This window comes from Bubalus kerabau, chromosome 4 (genome assembly GCF_029407905.1).
Source record: "Bubalus kerabau isolate K-KA32 ecotype Philippines breed swamp buffalo chromosome 4, PCC_UOA_SB_1v2, whole genome shotgun sequence".
Classification (NCBI taxonomy): domain Eukaryota; kingdom Metazoa; phylum Chordata; class Mammalia; order Artiodactyla; family Bovidae; genus Bubalus; species Bubalus kerabau.
In genome coordinates, this window is record NC_073627.1 from 55,452,904 (window position 1) to 55,470,296 (window position 17,393).

Consider the following 17,393-nt stretch of genomic DNA (forward strand, 5'->3'; position numbering starts at 1 on the left):
ATCCATAGATATTGTTGTTGGTATTCTTTAGTCTCTAATTTGTGTCCAGCTCTTTGTGGTGACCCCATGGACTGCAATCCGCCAGGCACCTCTGTCCATTAGATTTCCCAGGCAAGAATACTTAAGTGGGTTGCCATTTCCTTCTCCAGGGAATCTTCCAACCCAGGGATCGAACCTGTGTCTCCTGTTTGGCAGGTGGATTCTTCACCACTGCACCACCAGGGAAGCCCCCATCCATAGCTGAGAAACTCTAAGCTTTCCCTTGTGATTGGAAGAAGCCCTGGGTTTCAAAACCCACCCATATCTCCTGTCTTGAAACTTGGGGATCAGAGGAACCATCTCCTGGCCATCTCCTCTCTTGTTGTTCATCACTGAGCAAGTCACTTCTGAGTTTTCTCATTTCTAAACTGTTTAATACAAGAATAACATATCCACTGTCAGTTTTATGAGAATGAGACAAAAGTGTGAAAGTGCCTAACACAATACCAGACAGAACAACAGTTCCATAGAAATATTAATCTTCATAGATATATTAATCTTAACTGTCACATTCCATGAAGACTTACCTTCACTTCTCATATGGGAAAACAAAGTTCAGAGAGAAGATCTGTCATTTAAAGTCAACCTATTTTAAGTTCACTCCCTGCTGGAAATCACTAGGTGCTTGCCTAATCTCTTCATGGCTGCCTGCATCTCCTGGTTCCTCAGGGTGTAGATGATGGGATTGAGCATGGGAGTCAAGACAGTGTAGCTGATGGACACAGCCTTGTCCATGGGGAAAGAGGTGAAGGGCCGGGCGTAGATATAGATACAGGGAATGAAGATCATAGACACAACAATGATGTGGGTGGTGCAGGTGGAAGCTGCCTTCCTCCTCGCCTGCCCAGAGTGGGACCTCAGCATCACCAGGATGACAGTATAAGAGATCAGAAGGAGGAGGAACCAGATGAGGACCAGCATCCCACTGTTGGAGATCATAAGGAACTCCAGGAGGGAGGTGTCCGTGCAGGCAAGCCTCAGCATTTGTGGAACATCACAGTAGAAGTTATCTAAGATGTTGGGGCCACAAAAGGGCAATGGGAGCATCAGAACCAGCTGGACAATGGAGTGGACAAAGCCTCCTACCCAGGCAGCCACCACCAGCCCCACACACACTCGAGTGTTCATGATGGTGATGTAGTGGAGGGGCCGGGAGATGGCTATGTAGCGGTCATAGGCCATTACTGAGAGGAAGAAGACAGTCCCACCTCCCAAGAGGTGGAAGAAGAAGATCTGGGCCATGCAGCCCTGGTAGGAGATGGTCTTCTTCTCAGCAAGGAAGTCCACCAGCATCTTTGGAGCAGTGACTGAGGAGAAACAGAGGTCTATGATGGCCAGGTTTCTCAGCAGGAAATACATGGGTGTGTGGAGCCTGGAATCAGAGGTCACTGTGACCATGATGAGGAGGTTTCCCATGACAGTGGTTGTGTAGACAAACAGGAACACCAGAAACAGTAAAAACTGGAGCTCCTGATTCTGGGAGAACCCTAGGAAGACAAATTCTGATACCCACGTGAGGTTCTCTGAATCCATGATGTCTTCTCCATACTCCTAAAGGAAACAAGGCAGAGACATAGACACATCAAGTTGTTGTTTGCCCCTTTAGGGCTCAAGGGCTCAATTCAGTCGTCCAAGGAAATATGATGGACATCTTCATGTACAGATCACAATATCAAGTGCTAATTCAATGACTTGTCTCTTGAAAGTTTACTAGTTTGTGCTTGAATACACACACATGAGATATCTTAAAACCATCCAGAAACACACGCCACCTGCCTTTCTAAGATTCAGTGTAATATAGGGGTGAGAAGCCCTCAGAATTCTTCAGAACCAGAGCCAAAACTTCAGAGCATCCATTTCCTTGAGAGAGATTTGGCTTTGAGCTACTTTCTTAATCTGCATTACAATTTCCATATCTGTAAGAAATATATTTTCATATCTCTAAGAAATATATTTTCTTTATAGAAACTGCCTAAGGGATTAAGTAAAATAACACAGAAAGTTCCTAGGACAGTATCTGCAATAATAAATGTTAATTACTCTCTTCTGTGCAGTCTCCTACTCCACTCCAGTCTCTACTACATTTGTTACTAATCACTTTTCCTTTAAAAAAAATAATTTATTAAAAAATTTCCTTATCTTTTATGCAATTTAGAGGTTACTTTCGATTTACAGTTAGTAGAAAATATGGGCTGTTGTATCAATCATTTTTCATGTAACACATTCATTTTTCATGTGAACACATCAGTATGTTCATGAACTTTTCACGTGCCTGTGTTTATCCTTCACAATTCAACCATAAGGTGATAGACACATAGGTCTTGACTTCACAATTTATTTGTGCTCTGCACTGTCCACCCTTGCTCTGAGTCAGTAATTATTAATAATAAGTGCTTGGTGTTATGGCTTGGTGGGTGAAAATCTACTTGGTGTGCAATGGTACCTGCATGGGACAAGCAAGGGAGCCTCTGGACACCACTGCACACCTGGGGCATTCCATTCCTTTTCATCCTCCAGAGGAGCTGGCCCCTTACTGGCTGAGGCTCCTCAGATTATAGGTGGAGACAAGGGGCAAAGGAGTAACTATTTTGTTAGTGAAGAAGTTAAATGAATATATTGTTTAAAGGAGACATAGAGCTCTTCTGAAAGATCAGCAATTTTATTTATTTTTTTCTTTTCTTTTTTATTTTATTTCTAAACTTTGTTCTCTTTTAAGCTGTAACTTTTCTTTCCTGGTAGAGTCTTACTACATGTTCATATCATATGGGAGCCACCAAAAGGTTCAGGGTAGAGAGCAGTGAGCTCAGTTGTGTGATTTTGATTGACTGGGATGTTGATTGGACATCAAGTTGATTGGACAGGATGCAAAGGAGGATGCAGGGAGCCCAGGTAGGAGCTGCATGTGGTTAAGGCAGTAGAGAAGGTGAGCGTAGCCTGAACGAGGGTGGTAGAAATAGCACTAATTGGAAGTAAGGTTGAGAGGACTTGGTGATAGTTTGGGCTTCCCAGGTGGTGTGAGTAGTAAAGGACCTGCCTGCCAATGCAGGAGACATGAGACGCAGGTTAGATCCCTGGGTTGGGAAGATCCCCTGGAGGAGGGCAGGGCAACCCACTCCAGTATTCTTGCCTGGAGAATCCCATGGACAGAGGAGCCTGGCAGGCTACAATCCATAGGGTCGCAAAGAGCTGGACATGATTGAAGCAACTTAGCATACATGCATGGTGATAGTTCGGATTGAGGGGAAGAGGAAGATGTCATGAATGATCCTTAGATTGCTGGGTTGGGCAATTGAGTGGCGATGGTAATGCTTAGTTCCCTGAAAGAGTAACCCTGAGAGCAGAGGAGGATTCAGAGGAAGGCGATGAGTTCAGTTCAGGACAATCAGTTCACTAAATGTGGCCTTTATGGCACAATGGAAGAGTAGAAGGTTGACAAGCCAAATGGGATTCTTAGCAACTGCATTCCTGTAACATGGCATGCAAAATTCAGGAACATGTCGCATTCAATCATAAATAATCTGTTCCTTTGGGAATCAAGAAAGATTAGCAGTTCAACAATTCACTAATCTAAAAGTTTGGATTTGTTGCACAATTATCCATTTCTCTCTGAAGTCACATACCTTAAGTATCAATAGAAGCCTCTTTTGTCTCTTGGAGATACTCTTTACACATGTGACTGGCCAGTCTCAAGAACTGAAGAGAATTTCAGGACCTGCCACCACTTGCACACACTCTTGCCCCTCTGGTTGAAGGTCTGAAGAATGGCAATTTTAGAAGATGATATTGAATCCAGCATAGAAAAGAAAGAAAAATGTTGAAGGTAGAGAAAAAGAAATAGATGAAGAATTAAAGGGAGGAAGAAAATTACAAGGAAGGAAAATGGGGAAATAGAATGAGTGAAGGAAGGGGAATGGAAAGGTGGTTGGGTGGGGGAGTGAGTGGAACCAAAGGTAAAGAAGGACTCGGAGGGTGAGAGACAGAGGTGACAGGTGAGAATTAAACACCCTCCCTACTCCCCCTTCCTCATCCCATCCTCCACACTGACCTCCAGACCTCTCTTATCTATCAGAGACCATTCCCTTCTTGTTTTTCACTTCAATGTGCTTTTACACCAAGCAGGAACGTTATGACCAACCTAGACAGCATATTCAAAAGCAGAGACATTATTTTGCCAGCAAACGTCCATCTGGTCAAGTCTATGGCTTTTCCAGTTCATGTATGGATGTGAGAGTTGGATCGTGAAGAAAGCTGAGCACCGAAGAATTGATGCTTTTGAACTGTGGTGTTAGAGAAGACTCTTGAGAGTCCCTTGGACTGCAGGAGATCCAACGAGTCCATCCTAAAGGAGATCAGTCCTGAATGTTCATTGGAAGGACTGATGTTGAAGCTGAAACTCCAATACTTTGGCCACCTGATGTGAAGAGCTGACTCATTTGAAAAGACCCTGATGCTGGGAAAGATTTCAAAGGTGGGAGAAGAAGGGGACGACGGGTGATGAGATGGTTGGATGGCATCACCAACTCAATGGACATGAATTTGGGTAAACTCTGCAAGTTGATGATGGACAGGGAGGCCTGGCGTGCTGCAGTCCATGGGGTTGCAAAGAGTCAGACATGACTGAGCGACTGAACTGAAATGAACCTTCTATGTAAGTGTCCGTGAGACCTTTCTAAATGCTGATTTATTCATGTTCTCCTCTCACTTCTACTGTTAGTGGTGCTCACCAGAGCCCCTTAGGGTCCAAATCCAACACTTTGTGGATCTAGTCAGAGTAGAAATACATACACACATGCATGCAACTCAGCATGTCACGCTGGGCTGTAAAACATTACCTCCATCTGCCTTTCTAATCGGTATCTGCACCTCTAATGAACCACTAGCTCTTCAATGGATTATAGTCTTAGACATGCCATATTTGTTTCCTGAAACTCTGTTCCTACCTTCTCAACACTAGAAAAGGTCCACCGCTTAAATGTCACCCTCTCTGTCACTCCCGTCACTACTTCTCCCATGCAAACAAATTCCCTTTTTTTTTCAAGGTTCTTTAACATCAAAACAAACCTCTGTTCCAGGTTTATCATTATTCATTTTTTTTCAGCATCTCCCCTCAACCAGCTACATCATAATTTCAATATCTTGCTAACCACAGAACTTGGAACAGCAACTCTGATATAGCACATGCTCAGTAAATATTGCCAAGTTAACGTATTAAGTAGGTAATGGAAGATTTTTAAAGTAATTTTACTTATCCTGTGTTCCCTATCTCACAAGGCCAGTGGTTGGGTGATTGTTGGTTGTTGAAACTACTGGGCTTTACATGCAACCTGAAGCAGCTATTTTAACAGCACATTCTCCACCCCCATTCCAAATTACTTCGTGAGGCTCTCCTCCAACATTAGACTTAGTACCATCATGCCTATGTCACTTTTTTATACTTACCACCCTTCAGCAGATGTTTCCAAGAACTTAATTACCTTTGGCAGGTTTGAAAACCCTCAGGCTCTCACCTTCCTTCAACCCTGAATGGGAGAAGAGAATTCAGGTCTTGCATTGTTCTAGGAGGTCCTCTCTATGAGCTTCAAATTTCCTGATCTCTGCCCATACCTCACACACATGATTCATGGCCATGACCCTGGGGGAGAGGGTATATCCTCAGGGAGAAATTATTGGACTGAGCTCAGAAAGGGAGCTGAAATGATTCCCACTGGGGGCAAGGAACAATGGGCAAAGAGTATCTAAGTCTTTCAAAAACACTCAGTGTGTGAGAGGTCTACCTTGAGAGCAAAAAACTAACAAAACATAACAAAATTCAAAACACACATACACACACAAACCAAAATGAAAGAAAAGACAACAAAAAACACTGAAAATTGTAGATTTATGACATGTAAGATTAGGAGACCAAGATTTGAAAAACCAGATTCTCTCAAAGTTTGTGGGATTTTTTGAACCTATTGTATTATAATCACTTGAGGGGATGTTAAACCTGAGAAATGCCCACGCGGAAAATTTTGATTTAGTAGATCTTGGATGGAGCTGGAGAATTCAAATTTCTAACAAGCTTTCAGGTGAGGCTGACACTGCTTTTCTGGGGCCACATTTTGAGAACCACTAACTTTGACTTTCACTGCTCTTGTCAGCTACAATGGACAGTTCTTCTCACAGTATCACAGTAAGACAAATGGTTTGATAGCTTACTTAAAAAAATTAATTGATCTTTACATGGACAACATCATAGGTTGGAAAATATTTGTATACTACAGTGGAAAAAAATCCTATGAATCTCATTTTTTTCAATCAGATCTCAGGGTTGATTCTCCATTCATATCCAATTCTATTGCACCATCTGTAAAACTCTAGTACTCTTTATATGGGCTTCCCAGGTGGCACTAGTGATAAAGAATCTGCCTGGAAGTGCAGGAGATGTAAGAGACGGGTTCAATCCCTGGGTTGGAAAAGTCCCCTGGAGTAGGAAATGGCACCCATTCCAGTATTTTTGCCTGGAGAATTCCATGAAGAGAGAAGCCTGGCAGGCTACAATCCATGGGGCTGAAAAGAGTCAGATACAACTGAGTTATTGAGCACTCAACACAACAACACATACATTTTTAGGTTAACATTAGTTAACATGATGGAAAGTTATCCTTTTTAAAGAATATCTTCTTGGACTCTAAAATCACAGTGGATGGTGACTGCAGTCATGAAATCCAAAGACTACTTGGAAGAAAAGCTATGACAAGCCTAGACAGGTTATTAAAGAGCAGAGACATGAATTTACTGACAAAGGTCCATATAGTTAAAGCTATGGTTTTTCCAGTAGTCATGTATGTCTGTGAGAGTTGGATCACAAAGAAGGCTGAGCACTGGAGAACTGATGATTTTGAACTGTAGTTTTGGAGAAGTGGAAGAGGAGAGTGAAAAAGTTGGCTTAAAGCTCAACATTCAGAAAACTAAGATCATGGCATCTGGTCCCATCACTTTTTGGCATATAGATGGGGAAACAGTGGAAACAGTGGCTGACTTTATTTTGGGGGGCTCCAAAATCACTGCAGATTGTGATTGCAGCCATGAAATTAAAAGATGCTTACTCCTTGGAAGGAAAGTTATGACCAACCTAGACAGCATATTAAAAAGCAGAGACATTACTTTGTCAACAAAGGTCCATCTAGTCAAGGCTATGGTTTTTCCAGTGGTCATGTATAGATGTCAGAGTTGGACTGTAAAGAAAGCTGAGCACTGAATAATTGAGGCTTTTGAATTGTGGTGTTGGAGAAGACTCTTGAGAGTCCCTTGGACTGCAAGGAGATCCAACCAGTCCATCCTAAAGGAGATCAGTCTTGAGTGTTCATTGGAAGGACTGATGTTGAAGCTGAAACTCAAATACTTTGGCCACCTTATGCGAAGAGTTGACTCATTGGAAAAGACTCTGATGCTGGGAGGCATTGGGGGCAGGAGGAGAAGGGGACGACAGAGGATGAGATGGTTGATGGCATCCTTGACTCAGTGGACATGAGTTTGAGCAAACTCTGGGAGATAGTGGAGGACAGGGAAGCCTGGCATACTGCAGTCCATGGGGTCTCAAAGAGTCAGAGATAACTGAGTGACTGAACAGCAAGAAGAATAGGAGAGCAGTGAGAGGTAGGTCTGGGTACACTTCATGCTTAGGATACAAAAATAAGACATATATTCTCCTCTCAAGGAACTCACAGACTGATGGGAAAGCTAAACCCAGAAATACATATTAATAAATGCTTTTCTAGCTCTACTAGGGCAATGCTCAAAAGTTAAAAGACTGAGAAGCCATCCATGACTGGAAGAGAAGGAATACTTTGGAGAGGAGATGACATTTAAGCAGAAGTAAAGTACAAGTGTGTTAGGCATACAGAGGAGAGATAGTGTGTATCTGGCAAAAGAACAAAGGTCCAGAGATGAAATGGTACAGCATACGCTCCATGAACCCTGAAAGCCTCAACGAAGCTTGAGCACAGAAGTGGTGGGACATTTAGGTGAAGAGCAGACAAGGATCACTCTAAATAGTGTTAAGAGACCAGTCTCACAGATTTAGTTTTTACCTTCAGAGATGTGGGAAGCCAGTGGAGGACATAACACAGAAGAATGACCTGCAGACAAGGACCTCCATGACAGCAGGGAGGAGGAGAGAGGGGAGAGCTGAGTGGATGGACATAGCGGTATATAGCTCCTCTGTTTATTCAATTCTGTTTAGGAAAGACTGAATGAAGGCAGTTAGGGGCTTATAACTGTTCTGTGTTCATGACTCAGTCCATCCCAGCTTCAAAATTATTAAAGATGTGAGTAGGGTGGAGATCGGAAGGATGAAGGGAAAAGGAAATGGGAGCTAATAAAGAATAAGGATAAAAAGGTAATAAGAAAAATCAGGAGTGAAAGCCAGTGAGCCACCAGAGACACACAGTTCTCTGATATCAGGACACAGGTTCAGTGAGTCTGTGGTGCCCTTGATCTCTCCCTCATGAGGCAAGATGCCTCATTATGGTGTGTGTCCTCACACATCTCATTCAAAAGCTGGAGAGGAGGAAAGGGTAGGGGGCAGTTTCTTTATCTTCCTTCATCTCCTATCTCTACTCATGGAGAAGAAACCTTCTCCAAAAGCTACTTGGCTAACACATTTTTTGTTATAATTTTCAATCCTGAATCAGATACATACATCAGGAAGCCTGGCTTCTAAATATTGTAGGAAACTGCACAGTTATGTTTGAGGACAAGCAAGAGGAAGGTGGTTGGGAATGGCTTTGGGTAGACCCCCAAGAACAAAGTCATCTTCTTATAAAGCACCTGGAATAGGGAATGAATATGATGGACCAGAGGTAAAATGTGAGGAATGTAAATGAAAGAACGAGTAAGAATTTATTCTCTAAAGAAGTACTGACCTATCACTCTCCCTACCCTACCACAAAATTTGAGCATCTAAGACAATGACAGGAAAGCAAGGTTTTTCTTTGCAGAAACAGTAACTCCAGAAAAATAGACCTCCATGTTTTAATATTTGGGTGTCCCCCAGTAAATAGTGAATATCCACCTGAACCTCTAAGATAAAGTCTAAAAGCTTTTATATGAAAGTGAAAGTGTTAGTCACTCAGTTGTGTCAGACTCCTTGTAACCCCATGGACTGTAGCCCACCTGGCTTCTCTGTCCAGGGAATTCTCTAGGCAAGAATACTGAAGCTAGGTTGCATTTCATTCTCCAGGGAATCTTCCCAACCCAGGGATCAAACCTGGGTCCCCCTCATTGCAGGCAAATTCTTTGCTGTGTGAGCCACCATGAAAATGCTTTCATATAGAGATGTACAAATTTGTATTTACTGCCTTGTTCTTAAGTGTAGATAGCCTAGGATCAATAAGAGATTAAGGAAGGCCACTGAGACAAAAAGGAAAAACCAAATAAATAGGAAAATGAATGAGAAGTAAGCTGAAATGACATAGGAAACATAAGAAAAGTTTATGTAAGTAGTCCATGGGGTCACAGGAGTTGGACATGACTTTGTGATTGAATGGCAACAACAGTTCAACAAGAAAAAGCCAAAAACCCAATTTTTCAAATAGGTGATGGGATTGAATATACATTTCTCTAAAGAACGTATTTAAACGCCCTACAATAAATAATGCTCAACATGAAATGATGTTCAATATCATCAGTAATTACAGAAATGAAAATAAAAACCATGAGATACTACTTCATACCTGATAGGATAGTAGTAGTAATAGCAGTAATAAATAACAAGTGTGAGAATGTGAAGAAATTAGAACCCTCATAAGTTCCAATGGGAATGCTGCTGTATAAAACACATTCACAGTTCTTCAAAAATTACGTGCAGAATTAACCACATGATCCAGCAATTCTACTCATTGGTGTATACTCAAAGGTTCTGAAAATAGGTATTCAAACAAATATTTGTTAACAAATATTAGCAGTAGCCCTAACAATAGACAAAATATGGAAATAATCAAAATGTCATTCAACAGATGAGTGGATAAGCAAAATGAGCTGTATCCAGACAGTGGAATAGTATTCAGCCATAAAGAAGAATGGAGTACTATTAAGCAAAACCAAGGGGAAACTCTCCCAGATCTAATGAGTCTAAAAAGACATGACAGCTAAATGCAACACATGGCTTCTCCCCAGATTCTCTGTTTATCAGACTTTATTGAGAAAACTGGCAAAACTTGAGTAGAAACTAAATATTATATTCTATCAATGTTTGTTTTATATTAGTTTTAATGACTGTATGGAAGAGTTGGAGGAAAATGTCTTTGTAGGAAATGCATACAAATATTAAGGAGTGGTGGGCATTGGGTTGGTAACTTACCCTCAAACTTTCAGGAAAAAAATCTCCTATACTTACAAATTTTCTGTAAGTTTGAAGTTTCTCAAAGAGTGTAAAATGTTTTTAAAGTTAAACTTTTTTAAAAGTTAAGATAGAACTTGGTAGCAGAATATGATGTTATCCTCTGGATAAGAAACAATTTTTAAAAATTAGATATTAATATGAGCTAACTGGGCTTCCCCAATGGCTCAGCAAGTAAAGAATCTACCTGCAATGCAGGAAACATTGGAGATGCAGGTTCAGTACCTGGACTGGAGAGATCCCCTGGAGAAGGAAATGGCAACCCACTTCAGTATTCTTGCCTGAAAAATTCCATGGACAGAGGAGCCTGGCAGGTTACAATCCAAGGGGTTTCAGAGTCAGGCAAGACTGAGAGACTAAACACACATTAGCTAATACTAAAATAAAAGATTGATATACCTGATTACATGAAAATTAACACCAAAAATAAAGAAGACAAACCATAAACTGGGAGAAGGCATTGTAATAAGTATAGCTGGCAATAAATCAGCAACCAAATTACACAGGAACCCCTATACTACATAGAAACAGTCAGTAGAAAAGCAAACAAAAAGCATTCATGGGAAATTGCATACAATAAAAAGTGTGGAAAGAAATGTTAGAGAAATACCAATTTCTCTACAGTGAAATATTTTTACCCACTTTAATCTGCACTTCCACTTCCAGATATATGACCCAAGCCCCTCAACAAAACAATAAGTAGAAGAATATTCAGAAGAGCACTGTTTGCAACAGCAAAAACTGGAAACAATCCCTCTAAGCTTATCCTCACAAAGGAATATTATACAGCAGAGAAAATGAATAAACTACAGCCAAACAGAATAACATGTTTCATTTAGAAACATAATGTGGAGTGGAAAAAAGCAAATCCAGGAATATTATATACAATGTAATATTTGTATGAAGCTCAAAATAGCAAAATAAAACAATATGCTGATTATGTAAAAATGTAATGAGATTACTTTTCTAAGTAATGGAATGATAAACACAAAATTCAAATAAGTGGTTTCATCTGGGGAAAAGTCATGTGATGGAGAGGACCTATAAGCAGGTATAAGCTATTGGTACTCTGTGGTTCTTGAATTGAATATCATGTACATGAATATTCATATTATATTACATAGTGTTTTGAAATTACATGTTTTACATGTAATCTTTTGCTTGTAATAATCATTATACTATGTACAGTGAAAATGTACAGTATAAAATGTACAGTGAAAAAGTGTGAATACTCATGATAATTTCAACTTGAAAATAACATGTAATTCCATAGTTCACTCAATGTTTTCTCACAGTTTTTATATATGATTCTTATAATAAAACTGGGAGGCTTGGGATCAGATATTAAGATCAGTGAGTTTGCTAATAAGAAGTTATGAGTTCAAGAGAAGGCAGGTGTCTCATGCAAGGTCATCCATTTGGTAAGTGATGGGTTAGGGTCTCCAAATTAAAGCTTAAGACTCAGAATCCTAGGAAGTCTCCAATAATCCAGCCTCACACCAAAATGAGGTACTGAGAAAGAGGTCAAAATACAGGAAACAAAACTGCTCTTCTGGGGAAATTCTATCATTCTAACAGGAAACTAACTGTCTACCAAGAAGGCAGAAAGGAGGGTGTAGCTTGCCAGAATGTTTCCACAACAACAAATGTTGCTGTCATTGGAGTGTTCGAATCATCTAACACAAACAAAAGTAAGAATTTACCTTTTTCCTCAAAATCTGGGTAAGCTGCTTATTTTCAATAGGCATTCACTTCTATGATGACCCTTATAACACATACACAAGTTATTGAAGAGGCCAGATACAGCAGCTCTCTCTCCAAATTATCAATGGAAAACAAAGCCAAAGAGAAGTGACCCACTATCACTCTCTTTTACAAAGCAGCCAGTGCCTCCCTAATCTCTTCACTGCTGCCTGCATCTCCTGGTTCCTCAGGGTGTAGATCATGGGGTTGAGCATGGGAGTCATGACCGTGTGGCTGATGGATACAGCCTTGTCCACGGAGAAGGAGGTGGAGGGCCGGGCATAGAGGTAAATGCTTGGAATGAAGACCATAGACATGATGATGATGTGGGTGGTGCAGGTGGAAGCTGCCTTCCTCCTTGCCTGCCCTGAGTGGGACCTCAGCATCACCAGGATGGCTGAGTAGGAGACCAGGAGGAGGAGGAACCAGATGACATCCAGCATCCCACTGTTGGAGATCACGAGGAACTCCAGGACAGAAGTGTCAGTGCAGGCGAGTCTCAGCACTTGTGGAACATCACAGTAGAAGTTATCTAGGACATTGGGGCCACAGAAAGACAGTGGGAGCATCAGAGCCAGTTGGGAAATCGAATGGATGAAGCCTCCCACCCAGCTAGCCACCACCAGCCCCACACAGAGCTGAGTGTTCATGATGGTGACATAGTGGAGGGGCCGGGAGATGGCAACAAGGCGGTCATAGGCCATCACTGAGAGGAAGAAGACCATGGCACCTCCCAGAAAGTGGAAAAAGAAAATCTGGGCCATGCAGCCCTGGTAGGAGATGGTCTTCTTCTCAGCAAGGAAGTCCACCAGCATCTTCGGGGCAGTGACTGAGGAGAAACAGAGGTCTATGATGGCCAGGTTTCTGAGCAGAAAATACATGGGTGTGTGGAGCCTGGAATCAGAGCTCACCGTGACCATGATGAGGAGGTTTCCCATGACAGTGGTTGTGTAGACAAGCAGGAACACCAGAAACAAGAAGAGGTGGAGCTCGTGAGTCTGTGAGAGCCCCAGGAAGACAAATTCTGATACACATGTGAGGTTCCCTGGTTGCATGGTGTCTTCTCCATACACGTGAAGAAAACACACCACAGACAGAGATGTATTAGTGCTCAGGGGCTCAAATTGAGTTCCAGTTCTAGATGATGGAAATTTTTGTGCAGATCATAATTTCAGATACTGATTAAATGGCTTTGCCTTTGGAGCATGTACAAGTTGGTGCTGAAATATATATTCATGCTATATCAAAAAGCCATCCAGAGACACATACAGGCTGCTTTTTAAACATTCTGTGTAGTACAGTGATGAGAAGATGCTTGGAGTCCAACAGACTTGTAGTCAAATTCCAGAGCTTCTTATTCTTGAGATTTGACCCAGAGTAAGTTATTCAAGCTCTCTGTCTCAGTTTCCAGAACAAAAATGTTGTCTCTATGGAATGTCTAGGGGATTAAATAAGATAACACATAGGTTCCTTAAATAGTACCTGGAATATTACATGGTAATCACTCTCCTCTGCGTAGTGTCCTATTGTAAGGATTTCTTGTCTTCTTCCAAGTCTCTAATACATTTTGTACCAATCATTTCTCGTGTAACAGCTAACATATCAAAATGTTAATGAACTTTTTGTTTCTAGGTTTTTCCTCCCCAATTCAACCATAACGTGCTACTGACATTATGTCTTGATCCACAATTTATTTGTGCCCTGCAGTGCTCATGCTTTGCGATAGTCAATACTCAAAAAGCATGTGGTGTTGACTCTGTGTGGGTGAACAGCTATAGGGAAATGTCCCCTCTCCCTGGTGTAGGTGGCCCCTTACTGGATGAAGCCAGGACATATATGGTGTGTGTGCTGAGACACGAGAAAGTGGAGAGAGATTCTCTAATTAAAAACAGGTGGCGGATACTGTATGAAGGGAATTGGAAGAGCTGTAATAAAAATCCCAAGAATTTATAAAATGTTACTGAATACAAGAGCAGAAGACTCAGGAAGATACTGAAATAAGAGAAATAGAATAGACAAAGGAACAAAAAGGAGAAGATTAAGATTAAGGGGGAGGAAGGAAAGGGAATGAAAAGGTGGAGGGGCAGGAGATGCAAGGGAAGAAAGGTGAAGAAGGTTAGGGAGGTGAGAGATAGAGGTGACAAGTGAGGGTTAAGTGGCTTCTGCACTCCCCTGTCTTGCCTCACTCCCCTCCTCACTTGCCTCCTGCAATCCATTGTCCATCAGAGATCATTTTAAGTCTTATCCTTGGGCTTCCATCTGCCTCCATTCTTGTCCATATACTATACCATATACTGTCAGAGAGATCTTTCTAAACTCATATTTGATCACCTCCCCCCATCATTATAATATTTTAATGATATTGAGGGCCCACAGCTTAAAACTCAAGCTCTTAGAAGTGACCTAACATGATTTATGAGTTAATTCAGGGTTGAAACACATGCTTACATACAAGTGCCTCCCTCTCAGTGTGCCACACCAAGTTCTAGAATGTAGCCTCCATCTACCCTTCTCATCAGTATCCCTGTTACCCAGGAACTGGTTGCTGTTCAGGGAATTCATAGTCTATCACATATGACATATATTCGGTTGCTTCTGTAGCTTTGGAAATGAATTCTGTTTCCTGAAATACATTCTACAACTTTCTCAGCCTAGAAGTCCTCAGATATCACCTTCTCTCTGACTCCTGCTCCATTTCTCCCATGCAGAATTAACCCCTCCCTTCTCAGGGTTCCAGTAACATTTTATAAGTACCTCTAGTATGGCATTTATCATTTCTTTTCTGTTGTCCCTTTGAATTAGATTTTAAATTTAATTACTCAGTAGCCCAAAAATATATAATAGCAACTCTGATTTAGCAGTTGCTCAAAAAACAGTTGGATGCTAAAGCTGAAACTCCAGTACTTTGGCCACCTCATGCAAGAGTTGACTCATTGGAAAAGACTCTGATGCTGGGAGGGATTGGGTGCAGGAGGAGAAGGGGGCGACAGAGGATGAGATGGCTGGATGGCATGACTGACTCGATGGATGTGAGTCTGGGTGAACTCCGGGAGTTGGTGATGGACAGGGAGGCCTGGCGTGCTGCGATTCATGGGGTCGCAGAGTTGGAGACGACTGAGAGACTGATCTGATCTGATCCTAATGTATTAGGAGAGTTACATGATCTTGTTCAGTGTGACCGTGTGGAGAATTCTGTGGTGTATTTCTTTATCTTTTGCTGTCAACATCCTCCCTCTAAGTCACAGGACCACCTTCTCACTTGGTTGTTAAAAGCCTGATTTTGCACATGCAACTTGAGGAATCTGTTTTCAGAACCTCATTTCCTCTGCATTACTTTCTGAGGCTCCCTTCACACTTTAGATTTCCTGCCATCATTCTGTGTCCCTTGTTTATTTTCTGCACTCTCCAGCAAGTGACTCTGGATCCTTCCTACTGTATCCACAGGTGAGGAAACCCTGGTCTCACCTTCCTTCAGCCAGACTGGGAGAGAGTCTCCAGGTCTTCCATCTTCTTGCAGACCCTTTTTCTCCAGCATCCCAGTTACTGCCCATACATCGAGTATGCAACAATGAGTGTGATCTAGGGGAAGAGGAGAGATCCTTGGGAGAAACTACTGGACTCAGCTCAGGAGATAGGGCTGGGCTGATTACCACTTGGGGGAAGGGAGCAATGGGAGTTGTTAAAAAGTTTCTGTTTCAAAACCACATATTCATTAAAAGTTATTCCTTGGGGGCCAAAAGGACCAAGAACAACACAATTTTATCAATTTGTAGAATACAGGATTCCTTGGTCAAGATCCAAAAGTACAGGAATCTCTTCAAAAGAAACAGACTACTGGGAGTTTTAGAAGAACCCATTTCTTAGACCAGTGATTCTTACCGTTGAGACAATGACTTGCAGAACTTGTTAAAAGATAAATCACTGCACCCAACCTCTAGACTTTCTCATTCTGTTGGCCCATGGTAAGGCCCAGAATTTGCATTTGGAACAAGTTCTCAGGTGGTTCTGATCCCCTGTTACAGGGACCACACTTTGAGAACCACAGACTTGCTGCTTAACAAATTTTTCTCTCTCTTTTCTGGAATCTTATGGATAACTGCCCAATATGCTACTGGAGATCAGTGGAGAAATGACTCCAGAAAGAATGAACAGATGGAGCCAAAGCAAAAACAACACCCAGTTGTGGATGTGACTGGTGATAGAAGCAAGGTTCTAGGCTGTAAAAAGCAATATTGCATAGGAACCTGGAATGTTAGGTCCATGAATCAAGGCAAATTGGAAGTGGTCAAACAGGAGGTGGTAAGAGTGAATGTCGACATTCTAGGAATCAGAGAACTAAGATGGACTGGAATGGGTGAATTTAACTCAGATGACCATTGTATCTACTACTTCGGGCAGGAATCCCTTAGAAGAAATGGAGTAGCCATCATGGTCAACAAAAGAGTCTGAAATGCAGTACTTGGGTGCAATCTCAAAAACGACAGAATGATCTCTGTTCATTTCCAAGGCAAACCATTCAATATCACAGTAATCCAAGTCTATGCCCTGACCAGTAACGCTGAAGAAGCTGAAGTTGAATGGTTCTATGAAGACCTACAAGACCTTTTAGAACTAACACTCCAAAAAAATGTCCTTTTCATTATAGGGGACTGGAATGCAAAAGTAGGAAGTCAAGAAACACCTGGAGTAACAGACAAATTTGGCCTTGGAGTACAGAAGGAAGCAGGGCAAAGGCTAATAGAGTTTTGCCAAGAGAATGCATAGTTCATAGCAAAAATCCTCTTCCAACAACACAAGAGAAGACTCTACACATGGACATCACCAGATGGTCAATACCGAAATCAGATTGATTATATTTCTTGCAGCCAAAGATGGAGAAGCTCTATACAGTCAGCAAAAACAAGACCAGGAGCTGACTGTGGCTCAGATCATGAACTGCTTATTGCCAGATTCAGACTTAAATTGAAGAAAGTAGACCATTCAGGTATGACCTAAATAAAATTCCTTATGACTATACAGTGGAACTGAGAAATAGATTTAAGGGACTAGATCTGATAGAGTGCCCGATGAACTATAGACAGAGGTTCATGACATTGTACAGAAGACAGGAATCAAGACCATCCCTAAGAAAAAGAAGTGCAGAAAAACAAAATGGCTGTCTGAGGAGCCCTTACAAATAGCTGTGAGAAGAAGAGAAGCAAAAAACAAAGGAGAAAAGGAAATATATATC

The 17,393-nt window shown here is 41.6% G+C and overlaps 2 protein-coding genes across 2 annotated transcripts; both read right to left on the bottom strand.

Moving 5' to 3' along the window:
* Positions 1 to 636: 636 nt before the first annotated feature.
* Positions 637 to 1,733, bottom strand: LOC129651424 (olfactory receptor 4D1). Its single transcript, XM_055580152.1, has one exon. It carries the CDS (start codon positions 1,570 to 1,572, stop codon positions 637 to 639), a length of 936 nt encoding a protein of 311 aa, XP_055436127.1. The 5' UTR covers positions 1,573 to 1,733.
* A 10,549-nt stretch (positions 1,734 to 12,282) lies between these two features.
* On the bottom strand, positions 12,283 to 13,218 carry LOC129651425 (olfactory receptor 4D2-like). The gene has a single exon (XM_055580153.1). The coding sequence runs from the start codon at positions 13,216 to 13,218 to the stop codon at positions 12,283 to 12,285; it is 936 nt and encodes a 311-aa protein (XP_055436128.1).
* Positions 13,219 to 17,393: the final 4,175 nt, after the last annotated feature.